The sequence below is a fragment of the Mya arenaria genome, chromosome 10 (genome assembly GCF_026914265.1).
Source record: "Mya arenaria isolate MELC-2E11 chromosome 10, ASM2691426v1".
NCBI lineage: Eukaryota > Metazoa > Mollusca > Bivalvia > Myida > Myidae > Mya > Mya arenaria.
The window spans coordinates 14,197,464-14,217,410 of NC_069131.1; the positions used below are offsets into that span (position 1 = coordinate 14,197,464).

Genomic DNA, 19,947 nt, shown 5'->3' on the forward strand with positions numbered 1-19,947 from the left:
TAACACTGTCAACCATAGACGCCTCAAAATACATAAACCTTGTAAACTATGAAAATATGGTATATCTAAAATACCTCGTAAACACGTTAACCTTATAAAACTTGTTATCATTGTTTTTACTTCTTTTCGTTTATAAGTGTGTTTTTATATCTTTAGCTTTCATTTGAACATCATGATGCCATTCCCCTTGTCAAACAGTCACCTCTAGATGATAACAATAAGAAAGTCGCAATGTACATAGCCCCCGCCCCAGCAGTACAGTCTTGTATCACTAGCTCGGTTCCTCGTGAATTTCTTGGCGGTTGGGAAATATATCGTACATGGCCGGAGTTTCGAAGGATACGTGTAACGCAGAGATATATATGTTTGTAGAATTGGTAAAGGAATATAAACTTTGATAGGTTGAAGGTATAGAATATACACTTAAAACTGTTTAAAACTGTAAAAACAATAAGTGTGTAAAATCTCTTCTAATTACATGTAGATTAATGAAGATTGTTTGTATGTGTAGTTACTACAAATTTACCAGTTTACGAATTTCCACTTGAGAATCATAATCAAAATAAAATCAAGTATTCCATTTTATCAGCAGTGATATCCTTGGATTATAACCGCCACACAGTACTGCTGCCCGTCAAAGTGTTCAAGAGGAGGCGCCATGGACCTGTCGCTGCAAACAGTACGTTTTTCGCATCTTTTTTTTGGAAAAGAACATGACTAAGTTTGTGGATTTAACCCAGTTAAAATATAACCTGAAATCCATGAACGTCTAGAAATCTAGTCTACTACGTTGTTGAAAATTAAATAATATTTGGCATGTTTTGTTTTGCCGTCCACATGAGTTTTTGGTATAAAATGATGTTTGAAAGAAAGTTGAGGACAATTTGGGACAAGTCTGATATTGCTATTGTCTGATATCTGTAACCAGACGCTTGTTGTTTGTGTCACTGAGTATTTGATCACAAAATGACTCAAAATTTCATTTCAGACGATCAAATGAGACCATTTCATGCAGTGCTGTCTATCTGGTCACATGTCTGGCTTCTATCTGTTAACATTGGCTCCGTTTTTTTCAAGCCTGTTTTTAGTCTAATGATAAATATCCTACCGAAAACGTTTCGCGGGTGTGAACTAGATAGCTTGAACATTATCGCCAACATAACGTGGTTAACACGAAACAATTCGCAAACGTTAACAGGTTATCTTATCTTGCCTCTCATTAATATGTTAAATGATTATTTTGAACACATGTATTATGCACCAGGCAATTGTAACTTCGCCCCCCCCCCACCCCCAGGTTCGAAGAATAGCGGGGAAATTGACTTTCGGTTTAGCCAGTCCCAGGTAAATACACACTGCTTGTAAAATCCCCGCCAAATGCCCCCGCACCCCGCGGACATCCTATGTAAGGCTCATTCCACGCTATTTTGGCTCAAAAACAAATCCACCGCATACACTCGGCACTGCGGGGCAACTGGAAGGTCAAAACACGGTCCAGGGGGTGGTGGGGATGGGGGGGGGGGGGTCTGGCGTGGTTACAATTGACTGGTGCATTAATATGACGTTTATCAATAAGATACTCTCACTTATTAACGGCAGAGTCTGCAGTATGGCTCAGACCAATCCGGTGACTTCTGACAGTTATCGCGGCACAGTTGAAATTACCTAATAAGGAACAATGTAATATTGTCTGATTTCATTTTCCATATTAAGCAAGCCTTGGAAATTTAAATGCTTGGTATCAATCCTGATGCGAAATAAGGAATGTGTCCACCATTCCAGGCGTTACTCCTCTGCTTAGGTGCATGGGTGCAGTCCAGCGCAGCCAATACCAGGACAAGTCTAAACAACGTCACAGACAAGGCCATTCCAGTTGCTGTTCTACAAGTTATTAACAGCTCAGGGGCGATAACTGAGAGCGTTACCAGCACAGAGGAGGCGCACATCCGCGTCAGGGCCTTGACTTCAATGGGTATGCTTTTGCTATTTTGCACAGTAACCCTTAATACACAGTGACTTTAATTCAGATAAATCATACACACAAATTATGTACATTTTTGACATAAAGTTTGATTTCTACATGAAAAGCAAATTGTTTCTTAGCGACAGATGATACATTTATACATAACGTTGCACACCGTGACACGGCGTTACATGGCACACCGTGTCACGTATTGACGTGACAAAACCTGACACGGCGTTACGTGGCACACCGTGACAGGTCGTGACGTGGCACACTGTGACACACGGCGTTAAGTGGCACACCGTGACACGGCGTAACGTGGCACACCGTGACACGGCGTTACGTGATACACCGTGACAGGTCGTGACGTGACACACCGTGACTCGTCGCCCCTGTATATGGTCTGATGATTTCAAGTGCAGTCAAGTCCAAACAACAGAACCAATATTCACTAACGTCTTGATTCTGACTTTAGGTCTCTGACTCAGAAATTGAATCCTTAAACTTAACAAAACGTCCTTACATTGCTTACTTGTTTGTTTACGTCGGTTTTGACACGTGGTGAATTAAGTAAGAAACAATTTGAAGTCATCTGATTCCTCACCCTGGAATAAAGGACTGTTATAACAAAGATACTTTCGTTATTCTCACCAGAGTTCCAGTCTCCTTTCGTGAACCGCTGTTGGCACGGACCGATCATCCCGGACTCGGAAACCTTCACTGTCGCCAAGGCGCAGCAGTTTGTAGCCCATGGGTGAGTGTTGAGTCCGTTAAGAGATGATAACATTACTTAATTGTTACTTCCATTGATAAATCAAAGCGGTTCCTGGCCTGTGTTCATGAACAGTGAATTTTCTTGTGCATATTACTGACTTCTTCAGTATCCCTTGCGAGAAAGTAGCTCTTATACAGTATAGTTTCTGCACAAAACACTGAAAACATTTATGTCGCTATTGTATCAGCTTATTTGACAAGAGTCGGAAAAAGCAAATCTCAGGTTGAAAGTCACAGGCGTAAACAAAACAAAAATCATTGCTCTGACCCCACCCCCCCCCCCCCCCCCTAACGTTTATTGATTTAATGTAAGCTGCACTCTCACAGATTGAACGTTTTGACAACATTTGTATTTTTTGTTTTGGAACGAGGCATTTTTTTGCCAAAGACCATGGAAACAAGGATTATAAGAATGCCGACAAAAAATTAAATCCCAGATTTTTATAATGCAGTTCAAAAATTAATGTTTTATGCAGTTTTCTTAAACCGTTAGTAATGGTTTAAGCCATTTATCATTAATTTTCAACGGAAATATGCAAATCTGCGATCTGATCTTTTGTCAGCAATCTTTTATCATTGGTTGCAGATATTTACGCAAAAAATTGCTCTTTCCAAGACAAAAGATAAAAAAGTTGTAAAAACGGTAAATCTGTGAGAGTGCAGCTTTAACGTTACAAAATGTACTTGCATTAAAATGTATGTATACTGTTGTTTTGTGTGTTTCGTATGTGTTTGTCTGTTTGAATTTTGAGCTAGTGCCTTGGCCAAAGCAATATTGGGTATTCTTGTTGTCCCGATAACTGATGACGATGTAATGAGGGCTAGGATGAGTAGGACGACGACGACACAATCGGATGTAGGGGGTGCACCCGGGTCTCACTAACCAATATCATAGTGAAATTTTGTGTTAATATAGGGGAAAATATTCATAGATTACACTAAACCGCATTAGGTAAGGCTAAAATATTTGACGAGTTTCTTTCCAAATTTACCCCAACCCCCTCTTCACTTGAAGACAGGGACGATGACGGAAATGAAATGGTTATATTGATATTGAAAGTGAACTTATATATCAATACGGGAAAACAAGAATACATTACAATATAATTCATTATTTTAGACTAAATATTCTTGAATAGAACCCCTTCCCCCCTTGTCAAAATTTAAACCACCACTTTGGGAGGGGGCTCACGTCCGAGGTTGTTCCCCAAATCCCCCATCCCCATTACACCAACTCCTGGATCTACCCCCTCCCCCTTCCGTTACACCACCTTCTGGATCCACCCCCTCTCCCTTCCGTAACACGACCTTCTGGATCCACCCCCTCTCCCTTCCGTAACACAACCTCCTGGATCCATCCCCCCCCCGATTCCCTTACACCACCTCCTGTACCCTACCCCCTTCCGTTACACCACCTCCTGTACCTACACCACCCTCTTCCGTTACACGACCTCCTGAATCCACCCCTCCTCTTTCCGTTACACGACCTCCTGGATCCACCCTCTCCCCATTCCGTAACACCACCTCCTGGATCCATCCCCTCCCCATTCCGTTACACCACCTCCTGGACCCATACCCTCCCCCTTCCGTTACACCACCTCCTGTACCCATACCCTCCCCATTCCGTTACACCATCTCCTGGATCCACCCCCTCCCCCTTCCGTTACACCATCTTCTGGACCCATACCCTCCCCATTCCGTTACTCCATCTCCTGGACCCCTGCCCTCCCCATTCCGTTACACTATCTTCTAGATCTACCCCCTCCCCCTTCCGTTACACCAACTCCTGGATCCAACCCCTGCACCTTCCGTTATACCACCTCCTGGATCCACTCACTCCCCCTTCCGTAACACCACCTCCTGGATCTACCCCCCCCTTCCGTTACACAACCTCCTGGATCAACCACCCCTCTTCCGTAACATCACGTCCTGGACCCACCTCTTCCCCTTCCGTAACACCACCTCCTGGTTCCACCCCCTCCCCATGCCCGTTACACCATCTCCTGGATCTGCCACTCCCCCTTCCGTTACACAACCTCCTGGATCTACCCCCTCCCCCTTCCGTTACACCACCTCCTGGACCCTTCCCACTTTCCCTCCGTAACACCATCTCCTGGACTCACCCCTTCCCCTTCCGTAACACCACCTCCTGGACCCTACCCCCTTCCCCTTCTGTAACACCACCTCCTAGACCCACCCCTTCCACTTCCGTAACACCACCTCCTGGACCCATACCCTCTCTCTTCCGTTACACCACCTCCTGGATCCTGGATCTACCCCCCCCCCCCTTCCGTTACACCACCTCCTGGACCCGACCCCTACACCTTCCGTAACACCACCTCCTGGACCCACGTCATTCCCCTTTCGTAACACCACCTCCTGGACCCCTATCTTTCCGTTACACCACCACCTTGATCCCACCCCGCCCCCTTTAGTGACACCACCTCTTGGACCCGACCCCTTCCCCTTCCGTAACACCACCTCCTGAACCCATACCCTTTCGTTACACCACCTCCCTGATCTACCCCGCCCCTTCCATTACACCACCTCCTGGACCCACACCCTTCCCCTTCCGTTTCTACACCTCCTGGACCCATACCCTCCTCCTTCCGTTACACCACCTCCTGGACCCTACCCCCTTCCTTACGTTACACCACCTCCTGGACCCATACCCTCCTCCTTCCGTTACACCACCTCCTGGATCTACCCCTGGCGACGACGACAGGGACGATGACAATAAACGATGACTTAAATAAAAATGGTTATATAGATGATGGCAATGATGGCTGTAATGCTGCTTATGATGTGTTAGGGCCTTGCGATATGCATGTATTGATATTAAATACGATAACCGTAATCGGTTTATTTAATTAAAGTTCCTTATTTCTTCGTTAACTGTCCTGTTGTAGATGTGCAGATAAAACGGGAGAAATGCTTAAACCTCTGGACGCCGCCTTCCTGTCAAATGGACCTCTTGAGATCCTCTCGCCTGCCCTCAGACTTGATAACTTGTTTAAGACCCGGCCGGGGTACACTGAAATCATGTGCGAGGTTTATATGTGTAGAGAGGATCAAGTGTGCATTTCGGTAAGTCATTGTTCCAGGGATTCAGTCCTCACCAAATCAAAGTTTCGGTAGCAACATAATGTGGAATATAATTATATCCTTCACCTTCGTAACACGTTTTCGTTTCTTTGCGAGTGTTAACAAAGTCGATTTCCATGATAATATAGGTGTGTTTCCTGAACAAAGTCGATTTCCATGCTATTATAGGTGTGTATCCTGAACAAAGTCGATTTCCATGATACTATAGGTGTGTTCCCTGAATAAAGTCGATAAAGTCGATTTTCATGATATTATAGGTGTGTTTCCTGAACAAAGTCGATTTCCATGATACTATAGGTGTGTTCCCTGAATAAAGTCGATAAAGTCGATTTCCATGCTATTATAGGTGTGTATCCTGAACAAAGTCGATTTCCATGATACTATAGGTGTGTTCCCTGAATAAAGTCGATGAAGTCGATTTCTATGATAATATTTTTATCATAATTGTTTTTTATGATAATATAGTGGTGTCTCCTGAACAAAGTCGATTTTTATGATACTAAACGTATATGTCTTGACAAGGAGAACGATTTTCAAAATACTTAACGTGTCTTTATTGACAACAAAAACGATTTCCATGATACTTTTGAGGGCAAAGTCGATTTCCATGATACCGAACGTGCATTTCTAAACAACATTGTGTATTTCTATGATTCTATACGTATTTCTGGACAACTAAGTCGATTCATATGATGTTTTATGTGTATTTCTTGATAACAAAGTCGATTTCCGTGAAACAATACGTGTATTTCTTGACACAGAGTGATCCAAAAGTGAACTGCGTACAGATCCACCCATCATCGGTTACCTCGATACACTTTTCGCTGAGTACCTGCATGTATGTAGTGTACACGTGATTCATAACAGGCTTTGCCCACGATTGGATCCTTTATATATCTAATTTTATTATGTGGACACCTTGCTGTAATCGTCTTATACCTACGACCCACCCATTCCATGATTCACCATTCACCTTACGAATAGAAGTTGAATAACGGAATGGATCAGCCGCGTGTATCCCAGGAATTATGCTAGCTATGGATTTTTCTTACAGGAATGCCCCTATCGCAAATATGATCACTTCAAGATGGCGAAGGATGCTTTACAAGTAAACGTCACTGCACTGTTGTTTGTGGAGAAAGGTGTTGTGACGTCAAAACCAGCCGCCAAAGACGAAAAAGAAGTTGACAATGGGATCATTTTCGGGAAAGGTAAGAAGGAGTGATTATAATATCTATGATAGTTTTGAATATGTCGATAATTCCGAGTGAATAATGATGCTGTAATCCCACGTGTTGGAACTCGGTATCACGGGGGATTCAGTGACTACTCGGCACTCGAGGGTGACATACGGTATACCAGGGGGGGGGGGGGGTGAATGAGTACTCTGGGCTCCAGGGTACCACACGGTATTAAATTAGGCTTCAATGAGAACTAAGGACTCCATGGTGACGCACGGTATTCAATGGGCTACAAAGGAGTTCTCGGGACTCGAGGATGGCACACATGGTATCCAATTGGGGTTTAAGGAGTACCTGGGACTCGAGTGTGACATTCGCTTTGCAAAGTAGTTTCAAGGAGTACATTGGACTTAAAAGTGATACGCGGGATTCAATGGGGTTTCAAGGATTACTCAGGACTTGAGGGTAACACACGTCGTTTAATGGGGTTTGAAAAAAACACCTCAGGACTCCATGGTGACACACGGTATACAATGGGGTTTCAAGGAGTACTCAGGACTCGAGGTTGACACACGGCATTTAATGGAGTTTAAAGAAAAAACTCAGGACTCCATGGTGACACACGGTATTCAATGGGTTTCAAGGAGTACTCAGGACTCGAGGTTGACACACGGCATTTAATGGAGTTTAAAGAAAAAACTCAGGACTCCATGGTGACACACGGTATTCAATGAGGTTTCAAGAAGTACTCAGGACTGGAGGTTGACACACGGCATTTAATGGGGTTTCAAGAAAAAACTCAGGACTCCATGGTGACATACGGTATTCAATGGGACGCCAAGGAGTACACAGGACTTCATGGTGACACACGTTATTCATTTGGGTTTCAAGGAGTACTCAGGACTCGAGGTGGCTCAAAGTATTCAATGGGTTTTAAAGAGTACTCAGGACTCGAGGGTAAAACACGGTATTCAATGGGGTTTTAAAGAGTACCTTAGACCGAGGGTAGCACACAGTATTCAACGGGGTTTCAAAGAGTACCCAGGACTCAGGGTAGAACACGGTATTCAACGAGGTTTCATCGAGTACTCTGGACTCGAGGGAAGCACATAGTATTCAATGTGGCTTCCAGGAATACTCGGGTCTCGAGGGTAACACTAGGTATTCAATGGGGTTTCAATGAGTACTCAGGAATCGTGTCTTACACACGGTATTCAATGGGGTTTCAAGGAATACTCTGGACTCGATGGTAGCACACGGTATTTAATGGGGTTCATGGAGAACTCAGGTCTCAGAGTAACACACGGTAGTCAATGGGGTTTCAAGGAGAACTAAAGACTCAAGGGTAAAATTTGGTATTTAAAGGGTTTTCATGGAGTACTCTGGACTCGAGGGTGGCTCAATATATTTAATGGGGTTTCAAAGGGTACTCAGGACTAGAGGGTAAATCTCGGTATTCAATGGGCTTTCATAGAGTACTCTGGAGCCGAGGATAGCACACGGTATTCAACGGGGTTTCAAAGAGTACTCAGGACTCGGGGGTAAAACTCGATATTCAATGGGGTTTCATGGAGTACTCAAGACTCGAGGGTGGCTCAAAATATTCAATGGGGTTTCAAGGGGTACTCAGGAGGGTAAAACGAGGTATTCAATGGGACTTCAACGAGTACTCTGAGTGCGAGGATAACACACGGTATTCAATTGGGCTTAATGGAGTACTCAGGTCTTGAGGGTAGCACACGGTATTCAATGGGGTTTCAAAGAGTACTTGGGTTTCGAGGGTAGCTGATGGTATTCAATGGAGTTCAAGGAGTACTCAGAACTCGATGGTAGCACGTGGTATTCAATAGAGTTTAAAGGAGTATTCAGGTCTCGAGGGTAGCACAAAGTATTGAATAGGATTTCAGGGAGTACTCAGGTTTCAGGGGTAGCAGATGATATTTAATAGGGTTTAATGGTGTACTCAGGACTCGAGGGTAACACACGGTATTCAATAGGGTTTCAAGGAGTACTCAGGACTCGACAGTAACACACTGTATTCAATGGGGTTTCAAGGAGTAATCCGGACTCGAGGGTTACACACGGTATTCAATAGGTTTTCAAGGAGTACCCAGGACTCAAGGGTAACACACGGCATTCAAGGGAGCTTCAAGGAGTACTCTTGACTGAGGTAGCATACGGTTTTCAATGTGGTTTCATGGAGTACCCACGCTTCGAAGGTGGAACACCATATTCAATTGGTTTTCAATGATGAGTACTGATTTTATTATCATTTTATGAATAAAGATGTTATAACAGCGTGTACCGACATATATACATCTTATACAGGTGATAAAAAAGAAGACAATACAAGCAACTCAGATGGACAGAAGTCGTTCCTAGAGAAGAACCAGCCATACTTCCTGTTAGCCTGCTTGGGCATGGTCACTCTTATCCTGATGTGCATCGCTGCTGTCGGCTACAAGTACATCTCCTCACTGAATAACGCCAAGACAACAAGTACGGAAATGGGTATTATGTCAAACAGGCGTTTGAAGACAAAAAATTTAAGACATTTCTATAAATAATGGTCATTAAAACTTTTAAACCTAAACTGCATTTCATGATACATTTTCTACATTGTACTTTGATTCATGAAATATTTAGAAAAGAAACAGCGCGCACGGGATCATCAGGAAGGTTGCCAAGATGACGTCACCAAACACGTCATCACCCCGCCGCCGTGTTACGAAAGAGCACACGTATGGACCACTCCAGACTCACGTGCGTCTCAATAATTGTTTAATGTTATTCATATGACAACTATTTAAATACGTGTGTTTGAAAAGAGGTCTGAATATTACTAGCATCATACCATTAGCAAACAATGTCAGAAAAAGCTAAAATCTCAATTTCAACTCACTATCACTTCATATCATATTCGTATAATTTTTAAAAGCACATTTTCGCAAAGAATATGTTAATTGAAAACTTAAAACGGTCGGGAAAGGGTCGAACGAGGCGCACAAAGTTTCCCATTGTAACGGAATGTGCGGACGGCTCCCGGTGACGCACAGAGGCGCCCTTGTGCGGCCACGTGACGGCAAACAAAACTCAGGCTAACATGGTATTAAGACAAACGGTTCCGGTTCCAAAATTATTACATAAAGTGTTATTGAATAGAAGTCCTTGTTTTTGAGCAATTACTCAAGTATATTTTGGCTCTATAATTAGTTTTCTTTGAAAAATCAACAAATGTTTTTTTGTAAAGAATAAACGGATACTAGATTTTAAAAAAGAAGTTGCTGTTATTTGGAAGGATGAGCTGAGATTGAGATTTGACTTAAGTACTTTTGTTTTATCGGGGTCTGGCGATGCCGGTGTCATTTTAGTAGTCGGAGCTTCATTTACAGTTGTCATCGTGCAAACATTGATGCTTTTATATTATATGGTATAGGGTCAAATCCACTGATATTCCATTAATTCCATATTAAAAATACTGTGTTAAGGAATACACTCTGTTTACAGGCAAGTCAAATGCGTACTTCGTAGATGAAGAAGACCGGCGCTTGATTCCCTCCCTCTCCGAGGTAAGATGGTTTGTCCTGTGTATTCCACCCATCACTCTCCGAGGTGAGCTGGTTTTTCCTGTGTTTACCATCCCATCACTCTCCGAGGTAAGCTGGTTTTCCTTTGTATTCCACCCATCCCTCTCCGAGGTAAGCTGGGTTTTCCTGTGTATTCCACCCGTCCCTCTCCGAGGTAAGCTGGTTTGTCCTGTGTATTTCACCCATCTCTCTCCGAGGCAAGCTATTTTTTCCTCTGTATTCCACCCATCTCTCTCCGAGGAAAGCTGATTGTTCCTGTGTATTCCAACCAACGCTTACCGAGGTTTGCTAGTTGTCATGTAGATTCCATCCCATCACTCTCCGAGGTAAGCTGGTTTGTACTGTTTTGCACCCATCGCTCTTTGAGGTTTGCTGGTTTGTCCTGTAGTCCACCCATCCCTCTCCGAGGTAAGCCTGGTTTGCCCTGTAGTCCACCCATCATGAGATCAGCTGTTTTTCTTGCGTATTCCACCAATCACTCTCCGAGGTAAGCTGGTTTTTCTTGTGTATTCCACCCATCCCTCTCTCCGAGGTAAGCTGGGTTTTCCTGTGTATTCCACCCATCCTCCTCCGAGGTAAGCTGGTTTTTCCTGTGTATTTCACTCATCCCTCTCCGAGGTAAGCTGTTTTTAGCTCGACTATTCGAAGAATAAGGAGAGCTATACTACTCACCCAAGCGTCGGCGTCGGCGTCACCCCTTGGTTAAGGTTTTGCGTGCAAGCACACATAGGTTAATATCTCAGCAACTACTTGAGGTATTGCATTGAGACTTTATACAATGGTACTCAACCATACAACCTACTTAGTTAACCAAGTTTGATAACTCTACTTTGCATTTAATGCCAATAATAGGCCTTTTTTTATTTGACTTAGAAATTCTGGTTACGGTTTTGAATGCAAGCACACATAGGTTAATATCTCAGCAACTACTTGAGGTATTGCATTGAGACTTTATACAATGGTACTCAACCATCCAACCTACTTAATTAACCAAGTTTGATAACTCTACTTTGCATTTAATGCCAATAATAGGCCTTTATTATTTGACTTAGAAATTCTGGTTACGGTTTTGAATGCAAGCAAACATAGGTTAATATCTCAGCAACTACTTGAGGTATTGCATTGAGACTTGATACAATGGTACTCAACCAGCCAACCAACTCAATTAACCATTTAGATAACTCTAGTTTGCATTTAATGCAAATAATTGGCCTTTATTATTTGACTTAGAAATTCTGGTTAAGGTTTTGCATGTAAGCACACATAGGTTAATATCTCAGCAACTACTGGATGAATTGCATTGAGACTTTATAAAATGGTACTCAACCATCCAATTTACTTAAATAACCAAGTAAGATAACTCTAGTTTGCAATTAATAATGGCCCCTTTTTTATTCAACATAGAAATTCTTGTTAAGGTTTTGCATGTAACCACTTTTAAGTCAATGCTTCAGCAAATACATCATGTATTGCATTGAAACTTTACACACAGGCTCCCAACCATTTAACCTTCTTATTTAATCAAGTAAGATAACTCTATCTTTCATATTATATAATTTTTGCCCCTCCATTATGCGACTTAGAAATTCTGGTTAAGGTCTTGCATGTTAGCACACAAAGGATAATATCTCAGCAACTACTTGATATATTTCAACCACCACTCTCTGAGGTAAGCTGGTTTGTCCTGTGTATTCCATCCTATCCCTCTCTGAGGTAAGCTGATTTGCCCTGTGTATTCCATCCTATCCCTCTCTGAGGTAAGCTGGTTTGTCCTGTGTATTCCATCCTATCCCTCTCTGAGGTAAGCTGGTTTGCCCTGTGTATTCCATCCTATCCCTCTCTGAGGTAAGCTGGTTTGCCCTGTGTATTCCATCCTATCCCTCTCTGAGGTAAGCTGGTTTGCCCTGTGTATTCCATCCTATCCCTCTCTGAGGTAAGCTGGTTTGCCCTGTGTATTCCATCCTATCCCTCTCTGAGGTAAGCTGGTTTGCCCTGTGTATTCCATCCTATCCCTCTCTGAGGTAAGCTGGTTTGCCCTGTGTATTCCATCCTATCCCTCTCTGAGGTAAGCTGGTTTGCCCTGTGTATTCCATCCTATCCCTCTCTGAGGTAAGCTGGTTTGCCCTGTGTATTCCATCCTATCCCTCTCTGAGGTAAGCTGGTTTGCCCTGTGTATTCCATCCTATCCCTCTCTGAGGTAAGCTGGTTTGCTCTGTGTATTCCATCCTATCCCTCTCTGAGGTAAGCTGGTTTGTCCTGTAAGGTATTCCATCCATCTCTCTGGTTTGTCATGTATTTTTTTAATCATGTGGTGTCTAGTATCCCATGATATCAACGTTTAAGAAAGATCTTGGCTACTAGTATATTAATTTGTATTATATATTATACAAGGCTAGAAATTAGATCACTAGTTCGAAAATAAGACCGCATTGTTTACAGCAATAAAGTCAATAGTTGTATGATTAAATTTCAGTCTTATCTATGCTTGATTTTCTTTTTTTTTTCTTTTTAAATAAAACGGGTATTTTTGTGTGTCAGCTTTAGATAGCGATCAAAAGTTACCATTTGAATTAAATAACGTCCTAAATACGAGATTGGGTCGAGATGAATATAAATATATCTTTCATTTTCCGTTAGGTTCATTCACCAAGGCGGCAAATTGAATATCACCATGACGCCATCCGATCTCCGAGACGTGACGAGCTTTACCCGGAAATGAGGGAGTTACGCAGGTCCCCACCTCGTCACCATGATGACTCGGGCAGACGTCTAGTCGAGCAGGGAACCAACGAGATTCTGGGAGCAGCTCTTTCAGAATATTTCGAGCACCGAGGAGTGCATGTTCGGAAATGACTGTTTATCATCGATGACCTGTACTTGTATGTTTTGTGAACGAATTAAAAATATTGAAGCAAGAATTACACATTGACTTCTCGATGGTATTCATATACTCTCATCTAAAATGAACAGTACTGGCATGCATACTATGTCCAGTGCTATACTTATTTGTATAGTAGCAGTAACACTTATACGAAATAATGCACTGTAGCCATTGGCTATTGGTAAAATTGGTACGAAGTGCAATCCACGTGTCAATATCATGAAACATTTGCATCAAACAAGAGTACCATGAATGCTACTATACCACGGTATCACCCGCATGGGTACAATTGCTTTTGAATCTGAAAACAAGGCTTTACAACAGTCAAAATGGACCTATATAGTTTTGACATTTTATAAATATTGGGTGAATAATGCTGCCTATATAAGGTAGTAAGATTCCACTCATGGTCAAAATGTTTGTCACTGATATATCTTCATCATGTGTGTGTGTCGGGCAAATAGTCACTAAGACAAATATTATGAGCGTGCCCCTGTTACAGTCATCCTATGAGCGTACCCCTGTTCCAGTTAACCTATGAGCGTGCCCCTGTTCGTATTTCTATCAGCGTGCTCTTGTTCGTAATTTTATGAGCATGCTCCAGTTCGTAATTCTATGAGCGTGCCCCTGTTCGTAATTATATGAGCGTGCTTCTGTTTGTAATTCTATGAGCGTGCTCCAGTTCGTAATTATATGAGCGTGCTCCAGTTCGTAATTCTGAGCGTGCCCCTGTTCGTAATTCTATGAGCGTGCTCCTGTTTGTAATTCTATGAGCGTGCTCCTGTTCGTAATTCTATGAGCGTGCTCCTGTTCGTAATTCTATGAGCGTGTTCCTGTTTGTAATTCTATGAGCGTACCCCTGTTCCAGTTATCCTATGAGCGTGCCCGTGTTCATAATTATATGAACGTTCTCCTGTCCATAATTCTATGAGCGTACCCCTGTTCCAGTTATCCTATGAGCGTGCCCGTGTTCATAATTATATGAACGTTCTCCTGTCCATAATTCTATGAGCGTGCTCCTGTTCCTGATTCTATGAGCGTGCTTCTGTTTGTAATTCTATGAGCGTGCTCCAGTTCGTAATTCTTTGATCTTGCTCCTGTTCGTAATTCTATGAGCGTGCTCCAGTTCGTAATTATTTGAGCGTGCTCCTGTTTGTAATTCTATGAGCGTACTCCTGTTCATGATTCTATGAGCGTGTTCCTGTTTGTAATTCTATGAGCGTGCTCCTGTTCATGATTCTATGAGCGTGCTCCTGTTTGTAATTCTATGAGCGTGCTCCTGTTCGTGATTCTATGAGCATGCTCCTGTTTGTAATTCTATGAGCATGCTCCTGTTTGTAATTCTATGAGCGTGCTTCTGTTTGTAATTCTATGAGCGTGCTCCAGTTTGTAATTCTATGAGCGTGCTCCTGTTAGTAATTCTATGAGCGTGCCCATGTTCGTAATTCTATGAGCGTGCCCCTGTTCGTAATTCTATGAGCGTGCTCCTGTTTGTAATTCTATGAGCGTGTTCCTGTTTGTAATTCTATGAGCGTACCCCTGTTCCAGTTATCCTATGAGCGTGCCCGTGTTCATAATTATATGAACGTTCTCCTGTCCGTAATTCTATGAGCGTGCTCCTGTTCCTGATTCTATGAGCGTGCTCCTGTTTGTAGTTCTATGAGCGAGCTCCTGTTCGTGATTGTATGAGTGTTCGTATTTTAATCGTGTTTGATAGCAGTATTCCTAACAACCAGCACGTAGGAATGTTCCAGTCAACACACCCTTGATCAATCCTCACGTTAGTTCGAAGCCAACAGCAAACCACACCAAGTAAAACAGGTACCATTATATGCAGCTCATATACATTTGTAACCTTAAAGCAGTTGACCTCGTATGTTGATCTTGACCTTTGTACAATATAACCATTGGTTCAATAGACACATAAGTTGATGCAAAAGCAAAAATAACAACCCTCCCGTCATCAACTGGACATCCATATCCCACTGCAACAACCCTCCCGTCATCAACTGGACATCCATATCCCACTGCAACAACCCTCCCGTCATCAACTGGACATCCATATCCCACTGCAACAACCCTCCCGTCATCAACTGGACATCCATATCCCACTGCAACAACCCTCCCGTCATCAACTGGACATCCATATCCCACTGCAACAACCCTCCCGTCATCAACTGGACATCCATATCCCACTGCAACAACCCTCCCGTCATCAACTGGACATCCATATCCCACTGCAACAACCCTCCCGTCATCAACTGGACATCCATATCCCACTGCAACAACCCTCCCGTCATCAACTGGACATCCATATCCCACTGCAACAACCCTCCCGTCATCAACTGGACATCCATATCCCACTGCAACAACCAAACCTATTTTGAGCTGGCACTTTAAAATTGTACTACAATCGAGTTTGTGTTGTGCCTTATTATGGACAACATACATTATACATCCCGAAAACATTTTCATGCAAACACGCGTTCAGAATATAATATATTTTTATCTGAAGGGGTTATAAAATCATAAATAGTATCACAAAAAGTATAGGAGCATTTATTACGTTATTTACGATTGTGAATTCCATATGATAATGCATAATATTATATGCAATGTATTACTCTTTAATTAGAACATAGTTATCAACTATTGCATAGTAAACAAATAATACATACATTAAACAGTTATTTAATATAAACGTTTAACGTTTATTTAATATTCACACATCACGCGCAATGTATATAAAACAAAACTTGTGAATAAAAACCCTAGCATATTTGGTTAAAAGAATGCCCCTTTTAATAGAGAAAACATCGCCCACATAATTCATCCGAAATACAAGAGGGCAAAACTCTATACTTTAGCGCAAAGACATTAACATTTGACATAACTCAAAACCGCATTCACAAGACATTCACTTAAAGGCCTAGTTTAAGGAATTTTGGCATGTTAATTCCCAACTGTGCTTTTTCTGCTAATTGCACTGGTGACACAGTAGGGGCCAGTTTCCTGTGTATTCGTTTATTGGCTCAGGGCCATTTAGGGTCCATTTCTATCTTAAAATATCCCAAACTGCACGGCAGGATACTCAGATCAGAAATCTGATAAGACAATAAGGCAATTAGATAAAGATCAATTAACAGAGGTTGTGTACAAATACAAGTGGTTTTTTTTGTGTGTTTTTTTTTGGGGGGGGGGGGGGGGGGGGTCACTTATAGAAGGCTTAAGCCTTTAAAACTAACCAATGACAAGTAATTTCCCCAAATCAATCAAAATAAGTGTTTCAATCAAGTTCTAAATGATGTTAAAGTGATTCAGGTAGATTATTTGTTTCAAACCTTTTCCTAAAAGCAGGGTTTCCATCTACAATGATTAAAATGAAATTTCTACCTAGAATCTGTTAAAATTATCTTACAAATTTGATTTATCCACGTTAGTGCCTACTCAAGAATATTGAGTAAATAGTAAGCATTTGAACATCTTTCCATTGTCGAATAGGGATTAAGTTTAATATTGTGTTTAAATGCGATTAAATGGCTTTTCTTCATTATATTGATTATGAGAACAAAAATCGCTCTTCTCTCGCTTCCGTTTTACGTTATGAAAAAAGATGTATGTTTATTAAAGGAATCCCATGCTCACCTTTTTTTTCAAAAATCCATGGAACAAAAAATAAATTTGTTTGGACTTCCTATATAATGAACAAAAATGAATGAAATAATGACACAGTTTAAGTAAAATAAAGGACAAAGAATGAAACAAACTTTCTATATAAATATTAGAAGATACAATTTGCAAATAAGTCCTTAATTCTTCAATAGAACAACAATCAAATAATACAGAGTATATACATTGCCATTTTTATATATGGCTATCCAAAGAATTATCAAAAAACAGGATATTAAATTTCCATCACACATACTGAATCAAAAACTTTATGTGTGGAACAAGGCAATCCCGTTTACCATACAATTTTACACATTAACTATGGTGCAAGATAACGCCACGGCCGTGACATTTAATAAGTATGACTTCAATCAAAATACACAATGAAATATAAATAAACATATTTTTGTATTCCCTCTATAACAGTGTGTGTACCACGTGATAAATTACGTCATAAATGATCCATCGTAAGGCAATACTTCAAATATAGACTTTAAACAAAGATAACTATTTCTTCACCATTTTAAATGAAACATAGCGCAGTCTACGCCGCTTACAGATCTCCGTCTCGGTCTTTACCAGAGTTTGAGTGAGAGTTTACTCTCTAAAACACTTTGGCAAACCTTTTCACAAAACCGTAATTTATCACATGGTATATACACACACACTGTATAAAATGAGGCACAAAATGTCTTCACAAACATTCTTCAATACAATAAGCTACAGTGACACGATATATTTTACATTCGTTGTAACTTTCTATTCGACAAACCAGTAAATGAAATGAATTTACATCAGCCCGATTTGTTTGTTGATTCTTTAACAGTTGATTTTATATAACTTCATGTCCACTTTAAATTGTCTTTTACTTTACAACTGCATGCATAGGACATCTAAAAAGCAAACTAAATAATAGCTAAATAATTCAACTTCTTTAATGTATCGTGACAAGCAGGAATAGGTATTATAGAAAATATGACGTTATTTCAAAATATGACGTCATAGTCTCCTATGACGAAACAATGTTATTGCGGCGCCCACTGTCCGACATATTTTAAGCTCATTTAATGCAGTATATGTTGTTGTTTGTTTTCTACGAATAACCTATCTGGCGTGGTGCCAAACAATAATTGTTTAAAGAACTACAATAAAACCCACTTCTGTTTGTTGCGTTCTGCTAGATTACACAGTACAAACAAATGAGTCTTAATAGGCTGAACATATTAAGAAAATGAAACAAATACACAGTAAAAAAGTACACACAGTGCTGTTTCGTACTTTTTGCAAATAGAAGGGTGTTAATGCAATAATAAAAAATGTATGTCAATGAATGTAAAGAAATATTTATTAAAATACCAAATAGAATGTACATGCTACAAGACTATAAATACAACTAATAAAACACTTATTACAAACTTCTCAATCATTGACACAATTTCGAATACTTCCAAACAATTTAAGTAATCGAGCAAGTGCTTTACAAGACGTGCTTTGAATCAACATGCATATCCTTGTAAATGGACCTTGGTCACTGGCATAATCAGCAGAGGTCTTTTATGTCAACGCAGTATGACGTACTACTTGGGTCAAACCTCAAACTGTTCTAGTAAGCAACTAGAAATAGAGAGGCATCTCTAATCTGACAAACCAAGCTATTTGAAATATCGCCGTGAAGGCACAGCAACAGCCTTTCTAGGGATTTAGCAGTGTGAGTATTCATTGTCATATATCTGTTGTGGTCACATGTAAAATCATGCATGCTACCTTCGCCTTGACGATTGTATGGTACTTATGCTTACAAATCTGTATAATAAACAAATGAAGTAGAAGTATCTAGTAGTAAGCTTGGACAATTAATAGGGGTGCTCTCATTTGAAAATAAAACAATCCATACCGATATCATCATTTTCAAAACAAAGAATGCATAACCCAAACTTGAATTATTCCCACTATCAAAAATATAGTACATGTAGATGCGTATCTACTTCCGCTAAACATATTTGCCTGTTCGTCTACTTTCCTTTCTTTTTCAAGTTCTTTTTTTGTCTCTTGGTAAGCTTCTTCGAGTCCGAAACACCTGAAAGCAGAAACACGTGAATGATATAAATATATATTAAGAAGTCCATTCTGTTAATGCATATATGGAAAGGAGGTAACATGACACTGGCTACGTGTGACCAACCTTTTATAAATTATATAAGTATAAAAAAAGTATTCATAAGTACATGTATTATAAAAAAATCAAACAAGATAACAAACCCGATTGCTCTGCTTGAACTTTCGGTTGGGTTTCGGAAACGGGTTGTGATGCGTAACAAGTTTCTATAGATGCAGCTGCAATGACGTTTTCCTCATCTGTTCCGTCTGCAAACTGACCCGTCTTCACATTTGGGCTGTTTGGATCTGTAATAGACAGTTTTTATGTTAAACAATGACTTAAAGAACATCACAAGATAACTGACTCAGCTAGTTTACAACAACAAACACATGGACTAAAACGTGATACAGTAACCAGTTTACCACACGGAAACAGGTTTGGGCTTAATATTTGGCCTCAAACACTGTAGCTGTCTATTAGAGCATGGTTAAACATTTGTGTAGTTTTTGAATTAAGTAGTATTGTAAATAACACATATGTTTACCTTTTATGATTAAAAGGGTAGCATCTTGACTTCAAAAGGTACAAGAGCGGTCACAGACAGCTATATCCCCGGCCTCATGGGGACATTTTTTTGTAACGAAAGCCAATCAATGGTAAGGGTAGTTTCTCAGGAACATAAGAAATGC

General features: G+C 40.9%; 2 protein-coding genes across 6 annotated transcripts in view; one reads left to right on the forward strand and one right to left on the reverse strand.

The window, feature by feature from the left end:
- The first annotated feature begins 277 nt into the window (after positions 1–277).
- On the forward strand, positions 278–13,502 carry LOC128204120 (uncharacterized). 3 transcript variants are annotated; one of them, XM_052905476.1, is made up of 10 exons: positions 278–377; positions 590–679; positions 1,783–1,972; positions 2,618–2,717; positions 5,647–5,824; positions 6,897–7,053; positions 9,352–9,522; positions 9,670–9,786; positions 10,531–10,592; positions 13,248–13,502. In XM_052905476.1, exons 2-10 carry the CDS (start codon positions 659–661, stop codon positions 13,461–13,463), a joined length of 1,212 nt encoding a protein of 403 aa, XP_052761436.1. In that variant the 5' UTR covers positions 278–377; positions 590–658; the 3' UTR covers positions 13,464–13,502. The 3 variants fall into 3 exon arrangements, with proteins under 3 accessions (XP_052761436.1, XP_052761435.1, XP_052761437.1); XM_052905475.1 differs by having other exon boundaries at positions 326–408; XM_052905477.1 differs by having other exon boundaries at positions 352–408; positions 593–679.
- A 2,532-nt stretch (positions 13,503–16,034) lies between these two features.
- The window catches only part of LOC128205884 (sterile alpha motif domain-containing protein 9-like), a 43,386-nt gene continuing 39,473 nt past the window's right edge, over positions 16,035–19,947 (reverse strand). For all 3 annotated transcript variants that reach the window (XM_052907926.1, XM_052907924.1, XM_052907925.1), the window contains 2 exons: positions 19,420–19,563; positions 16,035–19,237 (listed from right to left, as the gene is read on the reverse strand). In XM_052907926.1, coding sequence (XP_052763886.1) covers positions 19,173–19,237; positions 19,420–19,563 — 209 coding nt within the window. In that variant the 3' untranslated portion in view covers positions 16,035–19,172. The remainder of the gene's footprint in view (positions 19,238–19,419; positions 19,564–19,947) is intronic.

What these genes read in the sequence shown, in the direction of transcription:
- LOC128204120 (XM_052905476.1), top strand. Translation starts at nt 659, where the DNA reads ATGGACCTGTCGCTGCAAACA. An exon ending in CAGGGCCTTGACTTCAATGG is followed by an intron (nt 1,973 to 2,617) that starts GTATGCTTTTGC and finishes TATTCTCACCAG; the next exon opens with AGTTCCAGTCTCCTTTCGTG. An exon ending in AGGATCAAGTGTGCATTTCG is followed by an intron (nt 5,825 to 6,896) that starts GTAAGTCATTGT and finishes TTTTTCTTACAG; the next exon opens with GAATGCCCCTATCGCAAATA.